This window comes from Cucurbita moschata, unplaced genomic scaffold, assembly GCF_002738365.1.
Source record: "Cucurbita moschata cultivar Rifu unplaced genomic scaffold, Cmos_1.0 Cmo_Scf00083, whole genome shotgun sequence".
Classification (NCBI taxonomy): Eukaryota; Viridiplantae; Streptophyta; class Magnoliopsida; order Cucurbitales; family Cucurbitaceae; genus Cucurbita; species Cucurbita moschata.
Genome location: NW_019268599.1, coordinates 93394 through 118228, shown reverse-complemented (window position 1 = coordinate 118228; position 24835 = coordinate 93394). Strand labels below are relative to the sequence as shown.

General features: G+C 38.7%; 3 protein-coding genes across 3 annotated transcripts; all 3 read left to right on the top strand.

Moving 5' to 3' along the window:
- Nucleotides 1–633: 633 nt before the first annotated feature.
- LOC111438865 (probable nucleoredoxin 1) lies at nucleotides 634–3121 on the top strand. The gene is made up of 4 exons (XM_023076679.1): nucleotides 634–876; nucleotides 1087–1566; nucleotides 1640–2119; nucleotides 2242–3121. Exons 1-4 carry the CDS (start codon nucleotides 793–795, stop codon nucleotides 2884–2886), a joined length of 1689 nt encoding a protein of 562 aa, XP_022932447.1. The 5' UTR covers nucleotides 634–792; the 3' UTR covers nucleotides 2887–3121.
- An 8245-nt stretch (nucleotides 3122–11366) lies between these two features.
- LOC111438866 (probable nucleoredoxin 1) lies at nucleotides 11367–14340 on the top strand. The gene is made up of 4 exons (XM_023076680.1): nucleotides 11367–11631; nucleotides 11879–12358; nucleotides 12827–13306; nucleotides 13430–14340. The coding sequence occupies exons 1-4, from the start codon at nucleotides 11548–11550 to the stop codon at nucleotides 14069–14071; spliced, it is 1686 nt and encodes a 561-aa protein (XP_022932448.1). The 5' UTR covers nucleotides 11367–11547; the 3' UTR covers nucleotides 14072–14340.
- Nucleotides 14341–15772: 1432 nt separating this feature from the next.
- LOC111438877 (TMV resistance protein N-like) lies at nucleotides 15773–23847 on the top strand. Its single transcript, XM_023076703.1, has 6 exons — nucleotides 15773–16435; nucleotides 16546–17629; nucleotides 17723–17998; nucleotides 18094–19192; nucleotides 21483–21601; nucleotides 21689–23847. The coding sequence occupies exons 1-6, from the start codon at nucleotides 15924–15926 to the stop codon at nucleotides 23735–23737; spliced, it is 5139 nt and encodes a 1712-aa protein (XP_022932471.1). The 5' UTR covers nucleotides 15773–15923; the 3' UTR covers nucleotides 23738–23847.
- The last annotated feature ends 988 nt before the right edge of the window (nucleotides 23848–24835 follow it).

Below are 24835 nucleotides of genomic sequence, written 5' to 3'. Positions count from 1 at the left end.
ATTATTAGTTGCATAGCAACAATCATATCACATATAAAATGTCCAAAAACATTTTATAAGATATCATAGTTCACATTTGACTTATTTTAAAATCTCGGAAGTGCATACATATCTAATTATTTTGAAAATAAATAAAAAAAAAACATTTAGATCCAATAGAAAAGTCTCTTATGGGTGGGTGTGGCTTTCCTTAGCAATCTCCTTCTATGGTCCAACAACGAGGGGTGAGTGGACCATAACAACGACGGGTGAGTCCAACTAGACGACACTAGCAGATAATCAGGATGGAGGGTGATGGTGGCAACTGCGAGATCAGTACATGACTGTGAGGAGAGGGGTTAGATTCTATTGGATGAAAGTCCCACATCGGCTAATTTAGAAAATGATCATGAATTTATAATCAAAGAACATTCTCTTCATTGGTATGAGACCTTGTAGGGAAGCACAAAGCAAAGCCATGAGAGCTTATACTAAACGTGGGCAATATTATATACTGTGGAGAGTCGTGTTCAATCACTTAAAAAATAATATAAAAAAATGAAATGCGAAAGGGGCAGGAGGACAGGACAAAATTACTTGACTACATTTAACATGGTCGTTCTATAAATTAACACTAAATTAAAACAAGCGAAGACTTCTGGACGACTAGAATGATTCCTTATCATCGAGAATTTGCTTGCTGCCTAAGCTTCTGATTTCTATATATTATCACCAATTCCTTTGATTTTTATGCATCCATCGTTGGTAATTTCCTTCAACAGCACAACAGTAATCAAGGATTTCTGAAGGATTATGGCTTCTCCCGCTGTGCACGATCTGAACTCCCTGATTTCGTCTGAGGGGAGAGACTTTCTAATCCGCAACAATGGCGATCAGGTACGTATTGTTTCTCAATGATATTGCTTCAGTAGGACGATGATGTTAAATTCATAGTTTAATTTCATTTCAATCTGTTGATTTCGTGTTAGATTACTGAATGATTAACTTACCCTAGGAAGATTTGAACTGTTGTTTGAAGATTTGGGAATCTGTAGAAGGAAATTAGTGAAATCCTCTTATCGGTTGTTAGTTTCGGTTTTTGAACAGGTCAAGATCAGCTCCTTAATCGGAAAGAACGTTGGATTGTATTTCTCGGCATCATGGTGCCCTCCCTGTCGTCGTTTCACCCCGATTTTTGCTGGGGTTTATGAGAAACTAGCATCTAAGGGCGATTTTGAAGTCATCTTCGTTTCTTCTGATAGAGATGAGAACTCATTCAAGGATTACTTCTCTAAAATGCCCTGGTTGTCGATTCCATTTTCCGATTCCGACACCATAAAACGCTTGAAGGAACTTTTCAAAGTGAGGGGAATTCCTAACCTTGTTGTTCTCGATGCCAACGGGAAGGTTTCAACTGATCAAGGAGTGAGAATGGTGAGCGATCATGGTGTTGATGCCTATCCTTTTACTTCTGAACAGATCCAACTCCTGAAGGAGAGAGAGGAGGAAGCGAAAAGGAACCAAACCATAAGTTCCATTTTGGTTTCGAACTCGCGCAATTATTTGATCTCGAATGATGGAAATCAGGTATAATTTCTTCAATCTTTTGTTTGTAGATTATTTTCTGGATTAATGTGATAACTATAATATTGTGCTGTAGATTCCTGTCTCTGAGCTTGAAGGGAAAGTGATTGGGCTCTACTTCTCAGTGTATGGCCATGGAGCGTGTGACGAATTTACGCCTATTTTGGTCGATGCTTACGAGAAACTGAAAGAAAAGGGACAGAACTTTGAGATTGTGTTGATCTCTTTCAATGATGAAGATGAGGAATTCAAAGAAGCATTAAAATCAATGCCTTGGTTGGCATTGCCATTAAAGGATGAGAAATGTAAAGAACTCATTCGATATTTTGAGCTTAGTGAGATTCCTACTCTTGTCATAATTGGGCAGGACGGCAAGACTTTGCACCTGAATGCAGTGGAACTCGTCGAAGAGCATGGTTCTGATGCCTACCCTTTCACTCCCGAACAACTTGAGAAACTTGCTGAGATTCAGAAGGCAAAGCTCGAGTCGCAGACTCTGGAGTCTCTTTTAGTTCATGGAGAAAATGATTTTGTTATTGAGAAAAGTGGTGCAAAGGTAAAGTTTCCTGTTGCTACTTCTCAGCATAATCTATGAGTTAAGCCACCATGTGCTGTGTTATGCTCTTGAGCTGTTTCTGTATGTTTATGTTTGTGTTTGATTGCCTTTCGTTTGACCAGATCCCAGTCTCTGAACTTGTTGGCAAGAACATTTTGCTCTACTTCTCAGCACACTGGTGCCCTCCATGCCGTGCATTCTTGCCTAAGCTTATCGAGGCATTCAATGAAATAAAGCAAAAGGACACAGAGTTCGAAGTGGTTTTCATCTCAAGTGATCGAGACCAAGATTCGTTTCAAGAATTCTTTTCAGGAATGCCTTGGTTAGCCCTGCCATTTGGGGATGAAAGGAAGAAGTTCCTGAATCGCAGGTTCAAAATCCAAGGCATTCCTGCACTTGTAGCGCTTAACCAAAGCGGTCGCACAGTCTCGACAGAAGCCCGGAAGCTGATTTCAGCTCACGGTGCAGATGCGTATCCGTTTACCGATGAACGTCTGAAGCAATTGGAGGAGGAGCTAGAAGAAGAGGCAAAGGGGTGGCCTGAGAAACTGAAACATGAACTGCATGAAGCTCATGAACTTGTTAAAACACGTCGTTCATATGTTTGTGATGGGTGCGATGGAGTGGGATCTGGTTGGTCCTTTCACTGTGCGGAATGTGACTTTGATTTGCACCCAAAATGTGCTTTGAAAAAGAAAGAGGAAAGCAAGGAGGAGGGCAAAGAAGGGTGGGTTTGCGAGGGGGACGTGTGCCGCCGCAAAGCGTAAGTGTTCGTTCATATTTAGAAACAAAATAAAATGGAAGCTTATAAATGGTATGTGATCTTGTTGCTTCAAGCCATCGTCTGTAATGGTTTTGTTGGATATTGTAATTTGAGATAACTTGAGCTATATCCCTCTCTTGCTCTTTAATTAACTTGTAATGGAACGTTTTAACATAGTCTTCAACCAGGTCTTGTAGTAGCACATATCTTTATTTAGTGGTCGAGTCCAGTGACATTCATTTCTTATCGTGCAATTTCAACATTTTCTTGGGTGGTCTTTTTTTCATAACCCCCTTTGAAAAACGCATTGGCTTTCGCCCTTCTATCGTTCACGAGGTTGCTTTAGCTTTAGCAATTAAAGAAGCAGATCGACCTAAATAATACAGTTAATGCAGTTAACTCATTCCATGTTAATGCAGTTTTCTTTGGACGGAGGGTTGTAAACGAAGCTTCATTAAAATTGAAAAAACTACCTGACGTATTAAATATAAGTTCAATAAATATATAATGTGATAGAGACCTAAATAATACTCAATTTGGATTCCCTTCCACTTAAATAAATCACTTACTCCTCTTTGTCTGACGCCATTCGGTAATCATCACTCGTGTGCATAAAGGTGTTCTGTCATGACCCAATTTTCAAGGCTTCGAAAATTGGACCGTAACCAAAAACACAGAAATCGAAAACAAATAAAAATAAAGAATTTAAAAGAAAAGAAAGGAAATAAAAGAGGCAAATTCATTAAAGACTTAGAGCGGAAGAGAAGTTAAATTTTCAAAGAATAAAAGAAGGAATACAAATATAAAACGAAATACAAATATAAAGAAATTTGCAAAAGACTCCAAAAGACCGAAAGGGGACTAACGCTCCGGAACGACCCCCTCTGTAACCGTACAGCTCTCGAGTGCCCCTCTACCTCGATCGGCACTCAGTAAGCCACCTACCTATAGGCTCTCATTGCATCTTAACTTAACAGAATTCCACGATCTTTTAATTGGCTCTAGGATGTCTAGTTTTGGTCTTAGTCCTCTGGGGCTCGCCCCTTAGGACTTGCTATGGAGTTGAGCTGTTCTCCGTACTTTCATTTGATACTATTAAGATAAAATATTTGGATAATGTATTATAATAATTAGTTATAGAATATATCGAGATATTCGTAATTAGTTATATTTTATCCCAGATTTAATTAGTAATATATTTTATCCTAGATTTTGATTAGTAGTATATTTTATCCTAGATTTTGATTAGTAGTATATTTTATCGTAGATTTGATTAGTAGTATATTTTATCTCATTCTCAAATTTAGTTAATTTATATTTTCCTTTTATTTTTAGGTATTAGCTGCCGTTTGTATCCTATTTAAACGTTATGAACATTAATGAAGATCGCACTTTTGATCCCACTTCTATTTCTCATTCTTAACAAATACGTAAGAGTCCCTTATGCTAAGCTGACATGACCAGCGTCTTCCTATGAGGCGCTACCTCTGCATGGCTATCTGAGACTACATGGTATCTAGCCTAGGGGTGAAGGGAATGAATTCTTCATCCACGTAGTGGAAGCATTGAGAACCGTTTTGAAATTTATTAAGAATTAAAACAAAAACAATAAATTGGAGTATAAGTTTTCCAACCATGCAAAAGGTATTTAACATTCCACGAGATGTTCCTTACTATGACTCGAACACAAGGTCAAGGTTCGTGGGAGTCTCTTGAAAGAAAATCCCTAAAGGATTGGAGAAGAATAGATTCGAGATGTAATATCATTATCCACAAAAAGGGACTCTCGGAGGGCCCTATTTATAGGGACTCTCGGAGAATATTTGTCAAATAATATATTTGCTTATTTAATATATTACGATATAACACCTTATACAAATCATATTTAGATATTATAAGATATCTTAATATATATTTAATTAATTTGAATCTCATTTACCTTTCAAATATATTTTTATTTAATATATCTAAATACATTAATTGATTTAATATTTAAGGGTATCAAATACAATTAATATATTTTTCCTTTAATATATCTAATATATTAAAAATATTAACTTGACATTTTAAATTAAATTTATTTTCTCTTTATATTTAATATATCTAATATATCAAATATCAATTTCGAATACTTCAAATTTTCTTTCAAATAAATTGAACCTTTTAACTTTGCTATGAACTAGCAACGGGACCTTATAGACCTACAGATTCTACAATGATATAAAATTAATTAATTAAACTCTTTAATTAATCAATTTTCATTCCTCAACTATAGGTCACTCCACTGTAAATGTTAGGATCGATACCAGTTGTTAACTCTTATATCAATTGTTAGGATCGGTCAACAACGCATACACTCGATGAAGATGAACACAAAGAACAGGAGAGAGAAAATACAAAGAGTAATATTGGCTAAAGGTTATATATTAATGACTTCAAGTATTGTACAACAAAGAATACAGAGAATGGAGAAAGTACTTTTTGAGAGCACTACCTAATGCGGTATATATATGATTTCAATTTACTAAATATATATAGTTTCCAAAAATTTAAACAGATATAATCTAACAAATATATCTCTATCAAATCTTTACCATATATATCTCTATCATATCTTTACGAAATATCTTTCAAATATATCTCTACCAGCATCAGAGTACATATCCCAACAATCTCCCACTTGGAGATTGATCCAGTCAACCGCAATAATCTTCCAATTAGAGATGGGTCCAGTCAACCCCAACAATCTCCCACTTGGAGACTAATCCAGTCAATCAAGAATTTCATTCTCAATCTGTAACGTACCAATTGAGGCTTTGCACAACCTCAATGTTCCAACATCAACACAAAATGTTTGCTGGATTCCTTGCACCCTCTATCTTCTCCAAACACATCACCATCTTCAACTAACCTCCGAGTGAAATGGCATTGCCTTCTGTGTTTTGAATGATAGACCAGGTTCCTTGCCAACTGCATGACACTCTAACTATCGACCTGAAGAATCTTCTCACGCTGCTTCTTGCCTAATTCTTCTAGATAGTTTATCATCCATATCATCTCCTTTCCAGCTTCAGCTAATGCCATGTACTCAGCCTCAGCAGATGAAAGAGCAACGCATTTCTAAAACCTAGACATCCCATCATCTTGTATCCTCCAACTGTAGGGCCTCATCAATGGGCTTTCGTTTCCCTTCATTAGTCACCAACCGATAGTGTAAAGAAGGTACATACCTATATGGTAATGTAATGGCTCTGGATGATCTTTTCAACACCTGCTCAAGTGTCACTTGCTCCTCTTCCGGTTCTTCAGCAACAGTCTCAGAAGTTGCTTGAGTATCAGCTACAACATCACTAGGTGAATCTTTCAGCAACTCAACCTCAACTCCCACTTGCTTCACCTCGGGTTTCTCAGCAACTATCCCAGGAGTTTCTTGAGTATCTGTTACAACATCACTCTGTGAATTGTTCTGCAACTGAACCTCAACTCCCACTTGCTTCATTGTCTCGGTACTTTTCTTCAACTCTGGTAGTCTTTGTGAAGCTAACTCGTTTTTGTTTGCTCATAACGCAGTTCTCACAAGGACTCATATCAACAGATTTCAGGCCTTCCAAAACTCCTTTTGAAGCCAACATCTTCATTCCTTTTAACGCTAATATGTCCAAGTCTATTGTGCCATATACTTGAATTTGAAGCACTCTCAGCAACAGCAGCTCTGTTCATACACCCTGCAGTGGTGTATAAAGTTCCAGATTTTGTGCCACGTGCTACCACCATAGCACCCTTCACAATCTTCCACGAACTCTTACCAAACTTTGTTGCATAACCTGTACTATCCAACTGACCAATAGAGATCAGGTTCTTCTCGAGACTAAGAATATGTCTAACATCCTTTAATGTCCACTGATTTCCTGTCAGAGTTTTTATGCAGACATCCCCTTTTTCTTCGATCTTCAAATCTTTGTTGTTGGCAAGATACATCTTCTCGAAACTTCCAGACTTGAAATTTCGAAACAACTCTTTATTTGGAGACGAATAAAAAGATGCACCCGAATCCAAAATCCAGGATTCAACCGGACTGTCCACGTTGAGGATTAGAGCATCCCCAATGTCTTCTGTTGAATGTATCGAATCATCGTCATTCTCTGATTTGTGATTCTGCTTCCTCTTTGTATAATCTGCCTAAAGTGATCTTTTTCTCCACAACTCCAACACTTTACATTTGGTTTGTTTGGAGATTTTTCTCGGTTCCTTGATTTTGATAGCCCATTGTTTGGGCCCTTTGATTTACTTCTTCCTCGTTGGTCAACACTGAGAGCACTACCAGATTAATTTCCAATTTCTCGTTTACGAATACTTTCGCTGAGAACTACATCTTGAATTTCATCAAACTTCAGTTTATCAGATCCTCGAGAACTGCTGATTGCGGCAACAACAGTATCCCACGACTCGGGTAAAGATGACATCAAAATCAATGCTTTAATTTCATCCTCGAAATTAATTTCCACCGAACTCAGTTGACTTATGATCATATTGAATTCATTTATATGGTCCACAACAGATCCACCTTCAAAAATCTATTGATTGAACAATCTCCGCACCAAATACACCTTGTTCATAACCAACGGTTTTTCGTACATATTCGACAACGCCTTCAACAGATCTGACGTTGTCTTCTCCTTGATGATGTTGAACACCACGTTTCTGGATAGCATCAACCGGATCAACCCTAAGACTCGTCGATCCTTGAGCTTCCACTGCTCCGTGGTCATGGTATCGGGCTTCACCCTCAACAGGGATTCGTGAAGATCTTTCTGGTATAGATAATCTTCAATTTGCATCTTTCAGAAACCGAAATTGGATCCATCGAACTTCTCAATTCTAATCTTTGAACTTCCATCTTCACAGATCGTGGTGACTTCCGCCTCGCTCTAATACCAGTTGTTAGGATCGATACCAGTTATTAGCTCTGATACCAATTGTTAGGTTCGTTTAACAACGCACACACTCTCAAGATGAACACAAAGAACAGGAGAGAGAAAATACAAGGAGGTATTGTACAACAATAGAGAAGGGAGAAAATACATTTTGAGGGGTATATATATGGTTTTAATTTACTAAATATAGCTTCCAAAGATTTAAACCTACTAGATCTAACCAATATATCTGTATCAAATCTTTACCAAATCTCTACCATATATATCTCTATCCTATCTTTAGTAAATATCTTCCAAATATCTAGGCATCAGTCTCCATATCCCAACAGTAAACCTAAGTTGTACTCTTTTGCACTGTAGGACAAGTTATGTCCATTGATATAACCATTACAAGCAAGTCGATCCTTCACGAGTTGTCATAATTACAGCTGGGTCAAAAGTCCGTTTTACCCCTGTAATTACATCTTTCACCTTAAGTACCACTGATTTTCTAATGAACAATTTGTTTATGATCCAATCATAAACCAAGTTCCTCTCGGGCCAATGAGAGGGTGAGGCCCCATTGTTCAAGTCCTGAAATCAGTACTTAAGAGAACAACTCATCTACCTTCCTTTCAGGAGTGAATTCCATCTCATCATATTATGTTCCCAACTTCCTTTGTTAAGCCCCCAAAATGGTAGGCATATTGAATCGACTAAAAGAGCCATTCTCACCCATGTAAATTAAAGGACAAGCCCTCATAGGCAGAAGTTCATAACTCACTCAGGATTAAGATCGAGTCGCATATGATCATCATGTGAAATATTAATCTTCACAATTAATGGATTTGTAAAGAGAGATTAAATATTTCTTGGTCTAGTCTCATACAAACTCATTGTATAGGATACCCCCACTTACATGTCCCCACATAAATGATTTAGATCAAATCATTTATAACGATTACAAAGTGGGTCGTATCAATAGTATTACCAGGATAAGACACCCAACCTTATCCATATACTATAGACTCTTTAGGTTATTACTTGAACACGATCCTCTTGTATGTCAACCACATACCGTTCAAGATTACATTAATAATCTTGGATTTTCATACAATGGATAACAATTAAATTACAAATAAAATAATAAAAAATTATTGTTAAAAAACTAAATAATTAATTATTAGGCTTTAGAGCATAAATCCCAACAAGAGGTGTGTTGAGTAACTCATAAGCCCATGACAGTCCCCTGGGGGGCACGACCCAACCCATTCTCGTGCAGCTAACGGGTTGTACGACGTGGGGACACATTTCCTATGCGAAATGGTTAGGAGCAGTAAGAACTGGTCAGGAACCTCTAGTTCCCCCCACGAAGCTATAGAGGCCATTCAGACAAGTAGCAGCCTAAGAACACTCAAGGTACTTCTTCGCCGTGGTAATCTGTTAAGTTCCTAGGGGAAAGTTGTATCTAGACTGAGTGACTTGTCGCTCCTAACTACAAATCCCTAGGCTTATCATAGTAATGGGTCATGGAAAATAACAAAGTGTGCATGCAGTCGTCAACTAACATCATCATACATAATTCATGCAAACTATACACGCATGCATCACGGAACGATGACCTCCGTCAAGCACCCAGAATGCGGAGTTTGCGATCAGGGGGCAACGTCATCCCTCAGGCACCTGGAACACAGAGTTCACAATTTCACATGAATTAAACATATGCATATGTATAGCGGAAGCTTAAAGCATACAAGCAACACCCAGATAATTCACCAAATACGCTCATAACAAATGATCTACTTAGTCTCATTCATGAAAAGCTGATCTAAGACAAATGTACTAGCATGCATGCAATCCAAGCGAATCCTACAAGTATTTCTTCCTAAATACCGGGTGGTGACTTACCTGGTTGACGTGTGCCCTTTCGCTAGCGTTTCTATGCCCGTAAGTTGTTCAAAAATATTGATTTTCCTCGATTAGGTCCCTATTCGCATAAAAACATTATTAGAATTGGAATGGGGACAAAAATCGGGCAAACAAAAGTCAAACGTGCCGAAAACTAACTCTCACGCGCTTCCACGCGCCGCCACACGTCCTCCCTTGCTGCCACACGCCGGGAGAAGGTTTGCTCGCGGGTTTCACGCGTGAGTACCATGTGCATGCTTTCTGCGTAATCACGGTCTGGTTCGTGTCGGTCCGCTCGACGAGTTAGTGGGTTGGTTCGCTCGTGTGGGCCGCAGTTGGTTTGGGTTTGAAGGCAACACATGTCGTCGTCTCGCTTGAGCTGAGTGGCTCCAGCCGATGCTTGATGCGTGGCTCCGACCGACGCTCGCCACGTGTCCCTTGCCTGCCCAGCCACGTCTTGCCGCCCGCCATCAACACGTGGCTGCCAGAATTTCTTCTTTCTCCGTTCTAGAACGATTCACAGGCTTCCGCCTTTGGATCGAGGTTTCAGCCAAGTTCTTCATCGGTCCTGTGGAGAATTGTTCCTAGATGAATATATCAAGATTCTAGATCTCGATTTCTTGATAAAAAATGGGACTCCGAACGCCAACATCTTCTTCTTCCTTCCAAGAAGTCCTTGCACCTAGGTCGTGGCTAGAGATGACTTCCATGGTGGTCCGATGAGATTTCGGTGGCGGTTTTCTTGCTCTCACTCCAAAACTTACCTATTTACCCCTCTTTTGATTTTAACCCTATTATTTTTTTATTTATTATATATTTAAATATTCGGGTGCTACACATTCCTTGGCTCGTTAGTCCTTGCTTCCATGATGTTGTAATACCTTATCTACTTGCAAAAACGTGAGATTTTTCGATGTTATCATTTCTCTTAAACTCATCCTTGCCGGCACTGTTATTACACATTTTGAAATCATACTAAACTCGTTGAGCTCGCCCTCATCTTTCCAGAATAATGGTTGTGTTAATCCTCTGCGTGTTTGCTCATCTTTCGTTTACTAGATCGAGGGTCTCTGTTTCGCCGGCGTTTATGCCCGACGAGACAAAACCGTTCGTCTTCCACCATTTTCTCTCGTCATTTCGTGTTCCCTTTCCTTACAAGTGAAGTTTGAGGGTTTTTTGAAATGTAGGACTTCAAGTATGATCATGGGTTCGTTGGAGGTGCGGGTTCTCCAGCCCTTCGCCGGAAAACCCGAATTTTTCGACGACGACATAATTTATTTTTATTTTTATTTTTTTGAATCCTTACACAACATGTCTGCAGAGACAAACCAAATCCTCATTAATTTTAATTTTTTTATTAGAAGGAGCTGGTATATATTTTTGTGTCTTAATTACTAAGTTAAGAAGGGCAAAAATTAATGATAAAACATTATTAAATAATTCCAAAAAGAAAAGAAAAAAAAACGTTTCAATTCAATATTTTAGCAAGTCAAGAAAGTTGACTACTTTTTACCTAAAGGAAGTCCTGGCGGAGGAAGGGCAATATGGTAATTCCAGACCCTCAAAAAGCCGTAAGAACGCAAGAGAGATGGCGGTAAGGAATTTTGTTGTGAACGAATATCTTTACAACCGAGTCGTGATGTGAACTCAATTTGATGAGTCGAATTCGATGCTTTTTTCCCTCGTCCACTTTCAAGTCTTCGTGTTAGCAATTTTTATAATTTCCATGTTACTTGCTCCCGAAGCTTCTGATTCGCTTTATTAAGGCCATTTCTTTGATTTTGATCTCATTCTTCATTGTTCATCGCTGTTAATCACGCACAATCTAGGATTTTCCAACACTTATGGCTTCTGATGCTGTGCACGATCTCAGTTCCGTCTTCTCCTCTGAGGGGAGGGACTTTCTCATCCGTAATAATGGCGATCAGGTATGTATGTATCTTTGTTCAATTTGTATATTCAGACGCTAACTCTGTTCGTGCAACTGTAACTTCATAATTTTAATTTCGTCTCAATCTGTTGTTTTCGTGTTGTGTTGCTGGATATTTAACTAGCCGTAGAGAAATCTGAAATGGCGTTTTCTGTTTTTTCACGCTTTTCGGTGAAATTTTGGGAATCTGTTGAAGGAAATTAATGAAATCCTCTTATCGGCCATTGATTTGGGGTTTTGAACAGGTGAAGATCAGTTCCTTAATTGGAAAGATTGTCGGATTGTATTTCTCGGCGTCATGGTGCCCTCCCTGTCACCGCTTCACTCCGATATTTGCGGGGGTTTATGAGGAATTAGCTTCTAAGGGTGATTTTGAAGTTGTCTTTGTTTCTGCTGATAGCGATGACGAATCTTTCGAGGATTACTTCTCTAAAATGCCATGGTTGTCCATTCCATTTTCTGATTCGGCTACCAAAGAACGTTTGAATGAACTTTTTGAAGTGAGGGGAATTCCCCATCTTATTGTTCTCGACGCCAACGGGAAGGTTTCGACTGATGATGGAGTGAGATTAGTCAGTGAATATGGGGCTAATGCTTATCCTTTTACTTCGGAACAGATCCAACTTCTGAAGGATAGAGAGGAGGAAGCTAAAAGGAACCAAACCATTAGTTCCATTTTGGTTTCGAACCAGCGTAATTATGTGATCTCGAATAATGGAAATCAGGTATAGTCGTCATTCCATTTCTTATAATCCTGAACTTTTCATTGGAATTGTGAGGTCTCACATAGGCTGGAGAGGGAAACGAAGCATGTAAGGGTGTGGAAACTTCTCCCTAATAGACGCGTTTTAAAAACCTTGAGGGGAAGCTCGAAAAGGAAAGTCTAAAGAGGACAACATCTGCTACGGTGGACTTGGATTCTTACAAATGGTATCAGAGCAAGACACCGGATAGTGTGCTAGCGAGGACGCTGGCCCCCAAGGGAGGTGGATTGTGAGATGTCATATTGGCTGGAGAGGAGAACAAAGCATGCCTTATAAGGATGTGGAAATCTCTCCCTAATAGATGCATTTTAAAAATCTTGAGGGAAAACTCGAAAGAGAAAGTCTAAAGAAGACAATATCTGCTAGCGGTGAACTTGGGCTGTTACATGAATGACGTGATAACACAATGTTTGTTTGTTTGTGCTGCAGATTCCTGTCTCTGAGCTAGAAGGGAAGGTGATTGGGCTCTACTTCTCAGTGTATGGCCATGAAACTTGTGATGATTTTACACCTCTTTTGGTTGATGCTTACAAGAAACTGAAAGAGGGGAAACAGAACTTTGAGATTGTGTCGATCTCTTTAGACGATGAGGATGATGACTTCAATGAAGCATTCAAAACCATGCCATGGTTGGCATTGCCGTTCAAGGATGAGAAATGTCAAAAACTCATTCGATATTTTGAGCTTAGTGATATTCCTACTCTTGTCATAATTGGGCAGGACGGCAAGACTTTGCACCCGAATGCAGCGGAACTCATCGAAGAGCATGGTACTGATGCCTACCCTTTCAATCCCGAAAAACTCGAGAAACTTGCTGAGATTCAGAAGGCAAAGCTCGAGTCACAGACTCTGGAGTCTCTTTTAGTTCGTGGAGAAAATGATTTTGTTATTGGAAAAAATGGTGCAAAGGTAAAGTTTCTTGTTGCTACTTCTCAGCATAATCTAATGAGTTAAGCCACCATGTGCTGCGTTATACTCTTGAGCTGTTTCTGTATGTTTATGTTTGTGTTTGATTGCCTTTCGTTTGACCAGATTCCAGTATCTGAACTTGTTGGCAAGAACATTTTGCTCTACTTCTCAGCACACTGGTGCCCTCCATGCCGTGCATTCTTGCCAAAGCTTATCGAGGCATACAACGAAATTAAGCAAAAGGACAAAGAGTTCGAAGTCGTTTTCATTTCAAGTGATAGCGATCAAGATTCATTTGAGGAATTCTTTTCAGGGATGCCTTGGTTAGCTCTGCCATTTGGGGATGAAAGGAAGAAGTTCCTAAATCGTAGGTTCAAAATAGAAGGCATTCCTGCACTCGTAGCCCTTGATCAAAGTGGTCGTACTGTCTCAACAGATGCTCGGAATCTCATATCATCTCATGGCGCAGATGCCTATCCGTTCACAAAGGAACGTCAGGAGGAATTAGAGAAGCAGCTGGAAGAAGAGGCAAAGGGGTGGCCTGAGAAACTGAAGCATGAACTACATGAAGAACACGAACTGGTTCGAACACATCGAGCTGCGTATAATTGTGATGCCTGTGATGAATTGGGATACAGTTGGTCGTTTTACTGTGAGGAATGTGACTTTGATATGCACCCAAAATGTGGTTTGAAAAAGAACGAGGGAGCTGAGGAGCAAAAGGAAGAGTGGGTATGCAAGGGAGACGTGTGCCGTAGAGCCTAAGAAAACATATTCAGAACTGCAAAGAATATGAAAGCTTGTGATCATGGTATGTCGGTTGCCTGTTGCCTTCTATGATGGTCTGGTGTGTGCTATGTCCTGCAGCTATGTTGTTTCAAATCATCTAGTCTGTGATGTGATTTCTAGTCTAAATAAATTAAAAGAAGTTCGTAGTTTCAAGCATTTTATGCCTGCCTTTTTTTGGGCATTGTAATTTGATAGCCTTAGTTATTTCTCCCTGCTATCTCCCCCTCTTTAATAAATAGAATTCAACTATATCGACCTCTCTAGTCTCATCTATACGATTTCTCTCTTTATACACGTAAGATTTCTTTATCTTATTCACATACTCACCTTGGCAGAGAATGACCAGAAACGTCTACCTCCATACCCTTGTATCCAACTCCTGGTTGCTTGCCTCTAATTTTTGGCACAGTTTCACTCTTGGGGACAATGATTGTGCGGGACTTATTCGAATCCAATGAACAAATCAGTCGTGTGAAATTCAGACTTCGCGGATAATATCGACATATGATTGACACCCTTGTGTCACATTTGAGAAAACTATTTTAGAAAACGTGAGAAAAACGTTGAAAATAATTTTAAAGAAATCAATGTTATAAGCTAAAAGCGAGTAAATAACAACAATAGCTTTGATAGTATATAACCCGAATAGGAAGAATTGACAACTAGTTAAATTCTCCAATAGTACATCTTGGGGCATTTTAGCTTTGGCGGGCGTAGACATAATTTTGGTGACTGATCATACAGACACGACAAGAAATAGTAAGAACATATCTAACATGAAAGCAAGTAAAATGGGTTTAGAATGAGCATGCGGCCATAAACAATATGTCATGGACAAACATGATGGGGACATTCAACATGCGGCCACATGCAACACGCCTTGGTCATGACATCCTCTCCCACTCAATTGGTTGAGGTCTTTGTTAGTGCTTCCAAGTGATCTTAGCATTGATGTAGGGTGAGGCTAACTAGTTGGAGTCTCTTCCAAGCAGGGCAATTGTTCTTCCTCAGCCTTTTAATGAAATTACATAAAATCTTCCCTAACCTTCTACATTTGTCCCTCTGCCTTTGAGTTGTCTTGTCTCTTGTCACCGCCAGCCTTTTATTTATATATTCATGATCTTTAATATTAAAATTTAAAAATATATTTTTTTTTTGTTTAATTCTTAAAGATTTATTTTGTGAAAAAAATTTAAAAAATTGTAAACAAAAGTTAAACCCATTGGGTGGCTTCAAATGCGTTTCTACTTGGTCAAAGTGGTTGAAATAAAAGTTTAGGAATTTAAAAAAGTAATTTAAAAAACAAATAATAATAATAATAGTAAAAAACGAAAAAGATAAGCAAAGAGAGAGAAAGAAAGAATAATTAAAAAAAAAAAGAATTATTACTGTAACTAATATTAAAATTTAAATAAAAAAGATTGAAATTAGTCAAAACCATGGTTAGGTTTAAGATACACTAAACCCAACCTATCAAATAAACAAATCCTTAATTAAACAAAAAAATTTGGTCTCAAATAAATTACAAAAAGACATATTCGAATAGAGACAAGAACTCTGTTCTATTTTTATTATTTGTTTCAAACTATATTGTTTGTTTAATTATTTTATATAAAATAATAAAAAGAATATTTAAGAAAAAGAAAAAGAAAAAGAAAAAGAAAAATGGTCAGCACTTCAAACTTCAATCGTCAGTCGTCTGATAGAGCGGAACCGTGGAAAAAGTTTCTGAAAATCAATGGAAAGTCCAGATTTCGTAACATTTTTCATCAACTTCGAATGCTTCGCTTCCCTGTAATTCTTCTCCGGCAGCCGGATCAAGTTGTGAATGGCTTCCTCAATCGCAGAGAAATCAGCTGCTTCTTCTTCTTCTTCTTCTTCTTCTCCTAGATGGTCGTATGACGTTTTTCTGAGCTTCAGAGGCGAGGACACTCGCAAGACCATTACCAACCATCTTTATGAAGCTCTCAGGCGACAAGGCATTGTGGTTTTCAGAGATGACGATGAGCTCGAGAGAGGGAAGGCCATTGCCGACGTGCTGATCAAAGCGATTGAGGAGTCGCGCTCCACCATTGTTATTCTATCTCAACGCTATGCGGATTCCAAGTGGTGCTTGAGGGAATTGGCTAAGATCGTCCACTGCAAGAACACATTAGGTCAAACGGTTCTCGTGGTTTTCCACAAAATTAATTCCTTCGATGTCATCAGTCCTACTGGAATTTATGAAAATTTCTTTATTGACCACGAGAATAACATCAAGGAGAATTTCGAAGAGGTTCAGAGCTGGAGGTATGCCATGAGAGAAGTTGGAGGGCTCTTTGGATGGCATGTAAATGACGAGTATGATTCCTTGCTCCTTCTCTCTTGTACATGAGTATCAAAGTTCTCGTGTCCCTTGGAAATTGAATTTAGAACTTGAAATTGAATTTAGGTAGTTGTATTATGAACAGGACCGAAACAGAGAAAGTCCAAGAAATTGTTAAGCATGTTTTCAATCATCTGCGTCCTGATTTACTTAGCAATGATGAAAATTTGGTTGGCATGAACTTGAGATTAAGCAGAATAAATATGCTTTTGGGCATGGGGCTGGATGATGTGCGCTTTATTGGGATATGGGGGATGGGTGGAATAGGCAAAACAACTATTGCCAGAGCTCTTTACAAAATTGTTGCCCGTGAATTTCATGGAAGTTGCATTCTGCGGAATGTTAGGCAAGCTTTAAAGAATGTTGGAGGCTTGGTATCCTTGCAGGAGAAACTTCTTTCCATGACTCTATTGAAAGGAAAAGTTCGCATTAAAGACGGTGATGGAGCTGCAATGATAAAGGAAAACCTACGAAATCAAAAAGTTTTTGTTGTTCTTGACGATGTTGATCATGTGAGCCAGGTGAAAGAACTGATAGGAGGAGAAGAATGTCTTGGTTTTGGAAGTAGAGTCATTATTACAACTAGAGATGAAGGTTTGCTTGTTTCTCTTGGAGTTGATAGGCGATACAATGTTGAGAGTTTTAATGATGAAGAGGCTCTTCAGCTCTTCTGTCATGAAGCATTTGGGGTCAAGTCTTTTAAGAAAGGTTATTTGGATCTTTGTATGCAGTTTATAAAACATGCTGAGGGCCTCCCATCAGAACTTAAGGTTCTTGGGTCTTCCTTGCACGGTAGATTGGTTCGGTCGTGGGAAGATGCTGTAAAAAATTTAAATGTTTGTTTAAACAAGGAAGTCTATGAAAACTTGAAAATGAGTTATGATGCACTTGAAATGCAAGAGAGGAGAATCTTTTTGGATATTGCTTGTTTTCTTACAGGAAGGAGCAAAGACCAAGTCATTGACACGTTCAAGAGTTTTGGAATTGATGCTGCTGATGGACTAAAAATTTTGCAGGAGAAATCCCTCATAACCATGCACGGTAACAAAATACAGGTGCATAATTTACTCAAAAAATTAGGTCAAGAAATTTTTCTTGAGGAGTCGTCAGGAAAATGTTCTAGGCTGTGGCGTCGAAAGGATGTCAACCATGCTTTGAGACATAGTCAGGTAAAGCTTCAATAAAGAATGTAAGCAATGTTACTCTTAGTTCAGAAACAAGCACTTTTTGAACTTTGAATTCACCTCCTTGCATATTCTTAGGGAGTAGAAGACATTGAATCAATAGTCTTAGACTTGGACGAGCATGGAGAGTCACACTTAAATGCCAAGTTCTTTTCGTCAATGACCGGCCTGAAAGTGTTGCTTGTTCATAATGTGTTCCTTTCTGGAGATCTTGAGTATCTCTCAGATAAGTTGAGACTTCTTAGTTGGCATGGATATCCTTTAAGACATTTACCGTCACGTTTCCAGCCGAGTGAACTATTGGAACTCAGTTTACCGAATAGCTGCCTTGAAAATCTTTGGAAGGGAGAAAAGGTACGTCACTTTTGTCAATAGCATTGTTTAATTTTCTTTAACGGTTGAATTGATAATATCATGACATTCTTGTAGCCATGTCCTTTTTTTAACAGAGGTTAGATAAATTGAAGATAATAAACCTTAGTAATTCTGAGTTCTTGATCAAGACCCCTAATTTGTCAATGGTGCCAAATCTTGAGAGATTGGTCTTGAATGGTTGTATAAGACTGCAGGAGCTTCATCAATCTGTCGGTGCTCTGAAACATCTCATCTTATTGGATCTTAAGGATTGCAAATCTCTCAAAAGAATCCCTTTTAATATTTGTTTCGAATCACTAAAGATTCTTGTTCTTTCTGGTTGTTCAAGACTTGAAAATTTTCCAGAGATTGTGGAAAACATGAAACTTATGACAGAGCTTCATTTAGATGACACTGCTATTCGAGAATTGCATCAGTCGATTGGAAAACTCACTGGCCTCGAATTGTTGGATCTTAGAAACTGCAATAATCTTCTTACACTCCCAGACTCGATTGGTTGCATGACATCGCTTAAACATCTTGCATTGGGTGGCTGCTCAAAGCTTGATCAAATTCCATACAGCTTGGGAAACATTTCTTGTTTAAAGAAGCTTGATGTGAGTGGTACTTCTATTAGTCATGTCCCATTGTCTCTACGACTTCTGGCGAACCTCGAAGTATTCAACTGCGAAGGCCTGTCCCGAAAGTTCTGCTATTCGTTCTTCCCATTTTGGGATACGCCAAGGAATTATAATTCACATTCATTTGGTTTGAAGTTGATGACTTGCCTATCGAATTTTCATTCTGTAAAAGTTCTGATTTTTAGTGATTGCAAGCTGGTAGATGGAGACCTACCCAACAACCTCAGCTGTCTGTCTTCATTGCAGTTTCTGGATCTAAGCAGGAACTTTTTCGCCAACCTGCCTAATAGTTTGTGTCAGCTTATCAATCTCAGATGCCTTGTCTTGGACAACTGCAGTAGGCTCCAGTCATTACCGAAGCTCCCGCTCGGTTTACGTTATGTACTTGCTAGGAATTGTGTGTCACTGAAAGAACACTATAACCAAGAAGATCACAGGCCTATAAGTGAAACAGAAGTAATGATTCTTAGTTACCCCACATCAGCTGAACACCGGAACTCCAAAATGGCTAACTTAATGCAGTCAAAAATATACACAGCTTGGGAGAATGGGCGTTGAAGATAGTATGAGGTACTTTTCCTTTTTCCTTCTCACGTGTTAATTTCCTTTAAGATACGCTCACCACACCAAATTAGAGAAAAGATAGCTCTTGATGATAACATTTAATACAAAAAGATATTAAAACAAAAGAGAAGCGGAAAAAATCAGTGCCTAAAATATTCCCTCCTTATGAACGTTTTGTTTTCTTCTTTTCTTTGATTCTCTGGTTAAGCAAGTTGACCCTCGCTGTTTTCTCTTGATATCTTGACTGAGATTCGTGGCTTTGGTTTATATTCTATCTGGTCCATGCATTTGCGTTGAACTATGTTGACCCTTTTGTGAAATTGATTCTTGCTGGTCCATGCTTTACCAGGTTCGAGAACTTGTACTGAGGGCTGGTATTCTATGTGCTGAACCTCAGTAGAAACTGTTGTATATAATGTTCACTCTCTTCTAAGACCTAACATGTCAAATTTAAATGAAATATCCTTTTGGGATATTGTTCTGTTGTGAACAACGATGATTGTATCTACCAAATGATGTATCCAATAAACTTCTTAAATTTGGCCTTTTCAATATTTGTTCATGTCGATGAATTAAGTTCATTAGGCCTGAAACTTAATTCTCTTCCATCTTTCATACAGGCACTAGGCTTCGTAAAGATATTAGCTACTTGGTCTTCCCTTTTCACATGCACTAGCTCTATCTCCTTTTCCTTCATATGCTCTCGAATAAAATGGAACTTCAGATCAGTATGCATGCTTCTTTAATTGTGAACAGGATTCTTCGCCAATTCGATAGCAGATGTGCTATCCAAATAAATTTGGGTAGTTTTCTATCGGTTGTTTCTTTGAAAGTCACGTACATACTGTGTCCCCCAAAAAGAACATGAATCCTAATGTACTCTTCCGATCATCCACATCGCTACACCAATCACTATCAAAATATCCATCTAGCATGAACTTTAGTGTTGAATAACCCGAAGGATTCAGTCCCCCAAATATACCGTAAGATTTTCTTCATAACTTTTAGGTGCATGTAGATGATCGGAATACCCTTTCTGCATCATACATATTTAACAAGTTGGGCAATGCCATCACATTCGTTGCATCTTGTAGGGCATACTTGACATTTGGTCGAGATTTCTTTAGTGTGGTGCTAGGCTTTTGCAATCTCATTTGAAGTACTTTTTCCAATACCTCTTGAAGTCTTTGTCTCCTCGTACAACACGTTAATTCCTGTGCTACCCACGGTTGCACTCTCTTAGTACTCTTTCCAGTACCCATAGTTAGTGCAACGAAAAGATGTTGCATGCATGAAGTGGTTAAGCAGCCTGTCAGCAAATTATATGGCGCATACACACCTAACATGCAAAAGGAATGTCATTCAAACAGTGGCGGCTTCGTAGTGGCTTTCAAGTGGTTGAAATCTTATATAAAGAGAGGAGTTTGCTTCGATATTAAGGGGACTTGCGGAACATAATATTGGAGAGCGTTTAGTTTGAATAAGAACGCATTTCTAACTCCAATCCTAATGACCACAAAGTTGGAAAATTAGAGCCAATGCTCGAAAAACTTACTTTGAAAAGTCTCATTGGTTTCCTATTTTTGTGATCAATCTTCCAATTAATGACTTCATTTTTTCTATTGAAGTTTTATGCACAAATTTAGTTCAGCTAGACCTACGTGAACTCAAACTAGAAACGAGATGAAGAAACAGTGTATTTAACACCAGTATAGTACTCAATCATACACACCGTGTGACGCGTAAATCAATTAGGATTTTTGTGAAAGGTGTGATATGAACTAGGATTTAGTGAGCATATCTTGTTGTGATGTCCCATATTGATTGGGGAGGAGAACAAAACACTCTTGTGAGAATGTGGAAACCTTCCTCTAGCAGATGCGTTTTAAAGCCTTGAGGGGAAACTCAAAGGGCTGCCCAAAGAAGACAATATCTGCCAGGGGTGGATCTGGGCCGTTACACTTGTAGGCGCATTCTTCCATGATATATAGGATAGAAATACGGTTTCAAGTGTGCACTTTCGAGGATAGACTTGACTTAGGCTAGCATGGTTAGCACGACTCAACTCGACTTGCCTAACCCAGTTTGACAAACTTGGCTCAATTAGCTCAACTCGATTGACTTGTTTTGATGTTGACGTCTTACTGATAACAAGAAAACGTGTATTGATTCTTAATCTCTTTAATTTTTCAAAAGGACTTTTCAGGATCTCTTATTTCTAGTTTTTCCAAACAACCGAGAAAATTCACAAGTTCATTTACTTTTTGTGTATTATTCAGAAATTATGTGTGGCATTAGTTTTTGTTTCTTAGAAGATTCATTTGGGTCTGAAGCTTTGAAATTTCAGAACTTCCCCATCAAACCATTCAATGTTCACACGGCTCTCCCATCCCCATCAGTAATCCATATAAGTCTGGCTTCCAATTGCGACCAATTCAAAGCTCCCTTCATTTATATTAACAACGGTGTTCATTCATATGGATAGCCATGTTTTTTTCTTTCTTTTCTGGAGCTGATTAGAGCTTTCTTCCAAAGGCACATGGCTCTTCCAAATCCTTTAGCTTTTCTTTTCATCTTCTTGCATATAGCAGCTTTCTCTGCAGAATCTTCTTTATTATACAATGGATTTAGCCAAGGAAAAAGATTGGTTCGCGATGGAGCCGCAGTTGTGATGCCATCTGGTGCATTGAGGCTCACCAACACTTCACAAAATGTCATAGGCCATGCATTCTACCCTGATGCCATTCACCTGATTAATAACACTTCTCTTTCATCTTTCTCCACAACTTTTGTGTTTGCCATTAAACCATCCAGCCCCGGCCATGGCGGCCACGTCTTTGCATTCACCTTGGCTCCATCAACCAAGTTTGAAGGTGCTGAAAGTGGGCACTTCCTTGGATTATTCAATCGTTCTAACGATGGAAGCGTATCCAACCATATATTTGCTGTTGAATTTGACACTGTTAAAGGACATGATGAGCTCAAGAACTCCAGAGGAAACGATGTTGGGATTAACATCAATGGTGTTGTATCTGTTTCCTCCCAACATGCTTCTTATTCCTATTTTAATGATACCATTTTGGACCATATCTTGATTGATTCCGGTGACCCAATTGCTGTTTGGATTGAATATGATGGTTCCAGAAAAAGTGCGAGTGTTTTTATAGGCCTTTTGACAGATCAAAAACCGGAGAAGCCACTCCTTTCCTGTCCTATTGATTTAACTCCTGTTCTAAAGGAAAAAATGTACGTTGGCTTCGCTGCGTCGACCGGAATCGAAACAAGCTCTCATTACATTCTGGGATGGAGTTTCGCCGTGAATGCACCGGCACGGCCGCTGAGGTACTCTCTCCTTCCCATAGAACCAGAACGGCAGAGCCATCCTCGTGCATCCAATCCCCAGTTTATGGTTATTGTATTAGTTTCATCGATTCTGGTCATTGTGGGAATTGTTGTCTTAGCCTTCTTGTTTAGAAAAATGAGGAAAGCTGAGAGTTTAGAGGACTGGGAAAAAGATTGCCCTCACAGATTCAGTTACAAAGACCTCTACACAGCAACAAACGGATTTAAAGACTGCCAGCAAATCGGAATCGGAGGATTCGGGTCGGTATATAAAGGCTCGTTACGTTCAACTGGAGCTGAGATTGCTGTAAAGCGAGTAAAAAGAAACTCGAGCCAAGGATTGAAGGAATTCGCAGCGGAAATCGAAAGCTTGGGAAGATTAAGACACAAGAACTTGGTTAATCTTCAAGGATGGTGCAAGAAAAACAACGATCTTCTCATAGTTTACGATTATATCTCAAATGGGAGCCTTCATTCTCTTTTGTATCATCCAATTCAAAACTTCGTTTTGAATTGGGAGCAAAGATTGAACATCCTCAAAGGCATTGCTGCAGGATTACTATATCTCCATGAAGATTGGGAGCAAGTGGTAATCCACCGAGATGTAAAGCCGAGCAATGTTCTAATAGACGACGACATGAATGCTCGATTGAGCGATTTCGGTTTGTCGAGGCAATACGACCACAACCAAGTATCGCACACGACGAAAGTTGTCGGGACAATCGGCTACATACCGCCGGAGTTGTTTCGAACGGGGAAGGCGTCGAAGAGCGCGGATGTGTATGCGTATGGAGTAGTGGTGCTGGAAGTGGCATGTGGAAGAAAGCCTCTGGGATCAGGGCAGTTTGTATTGGTGGATTGGGTGATGAAGTTGTATGAAACGGGTAATGTTGTTCATGTGGCTGATCCGAAGTTGGGTTCGGATTATAAGGTGGAGGAGATGGAGATGGTGCTCAAACTTGGGCTTCTCTGTACTCAGTGGAACCCAGAAGCTCGCCCCTGCATAAGGCAAGTCACGAGGTTCCTTAATGGAGAAGACCCACTGCCAGCACTGGAGCCGTGGGCTGTCTATCAAGCTCTGTTCGAGTCTAGTTCAAGATCCATGGCTAAGGAGGTTTCAACAATGTGGAACAGTTCTTCGTCCATGTCGGTCGGCCCCATCTCTTCTGCCTCCATAAATATAGGAAGATAGTTCGTTTCTGTCTTTATTTTAGAACCCATACTTCATGATGTTATAACCCTTTTGATTATTTTATTTGTAATTAAATATTATCGAATGTATAAAAAAAAATAGGTTCATCGATATCTATGGAAATATTATGTAATGAGTTTGTATAACACTAGATCAACAAACATTTTATCTCTTTATAAATTAATTGATTTGTAATATTAATATTTTACGGAATAATTATAGAACTTGATTTTAGTTATTATTGAATTATGAACTTTGAGTGGTTGTTCTCTTTGTTGTATGGGTGAAAATGGCTTTTATAGCCAGACTTTATGTGTCAAACATTAAGATGCTTAACCAAATAAGGAACGGTAAGTTTCGTGAACGTGAACGTGAACATGAACATTAAGAGACTTAACCAATAAGAAACGGAATTCACTCTTATGATGATAGTTTAAGTGTCAATTTTATGATTTAAATAAATTATTGGTTAGAAAATTGATTGTATTTAAGGTGTGATAGACTAGGGATAAAATAGACTTTTGACTCATCTGTAATTAAAAATAATTTGCGAAATGATCGACTTACTTGTAATAATTATACAAATATGCACCGTTGTTATAAAGTACATAAGAGTGCAACTCTAGGTTTACAGTGGAGTGACTTAAAGTTAACAAACGAAAATTGATTAATTAAAGAAATTAGAAAAAGAATATAACTTTTCAAAACTACTCTAAAATATGAACAAAAAGGCGTTGATGGTACCCCCGACGTTGAACGATATGAAAATTGGTCGAGAGCAAAAACAATTTTTGGTGTTGGTTGCCGATCACGTATCAAAACCATCATATTTAAATGTTCTTCATAGTAGATTCGAAAAAATATTGACCGTAACTCAAGTTTTTCACCGTGTTCTTCAAAGGCCCAATTAGGGCTTCCAAATTTGAGTTTCGGTTTTAAGCGCCTATCTATAGTGTTATAGGCTCTAATTCTTCTAAACTCAAGTCCTAATACTGTTTCCTATGAAGATGGTTGAAATATTAGAAAAAGAAAGTAACTTTTTAGAACTAACCTAAAGCACGAACAAAATGTCGTCGATAGTATCCTAACATTGAATGA

Coding starts and splice junctions, on each gene's coding strand:
- LOC111438865 (XM_023076679.1), top strand. CDS start 793: ATGGCTTCTCCCGCTGTGCACGATCTGAACTCCCTGATTTCGTCTGAG. Junction 1,567..1,639: donor TCTCGAATGATGGAAATCAG/GTATAATTTCTT, acceptor ATTGTGCTGTAG/ATTCCTGTCTCTGAGCTTGA. Junction 2,120..2,241: donor TTGAGAAAAGTGGTGCAAAG/GTAAAGTTTCCT, acceptor TCGTTTGACCAG/ATCCCAGTCTCTGAACTTGT.
- LOC111438866 (XM_023076680.1), top strand. CDS start 11,548: ATGGCTTCTGATGCTGTGCACGATCTCAGTTCCGTCTTCTCCTCTGAG. Junction 11,632..11,878: donor TCCGTAATAATGGCGATCAG/GTATGTATGTAT, acceptor GGTTTTGAACAG/GTGAAGATCAGTTCCTTAAT. Junction 12,359..12,826: donor TCTCGAATAATGGAAATCAG/GTATAGTCGTCA, acceptor TTTGTGCTGCAG/ATTCCTGTCTCTGAGCTAGA.
- LOC111438877 (XM_023076703.1), top strand. CDS start 15,924: ATGGCTTCCTCAATCGCAGAGAAATCAGCTGCTTCTTCTTCTTCTTCT. Junction 16,436..16,545: donor GGATGGCATGTAAATGACGA/GTATGATTCCTT, acceptor TATTATGAACAG/GACCGAAACAGAGAAAGTCC. Junction 21,602..21,688: donor CGGCTCTCCCATCCCCATCA/GTAATCCATATA, acceptor TCATATGGATAG/CCATGTTTTTTTCTTTCTTT.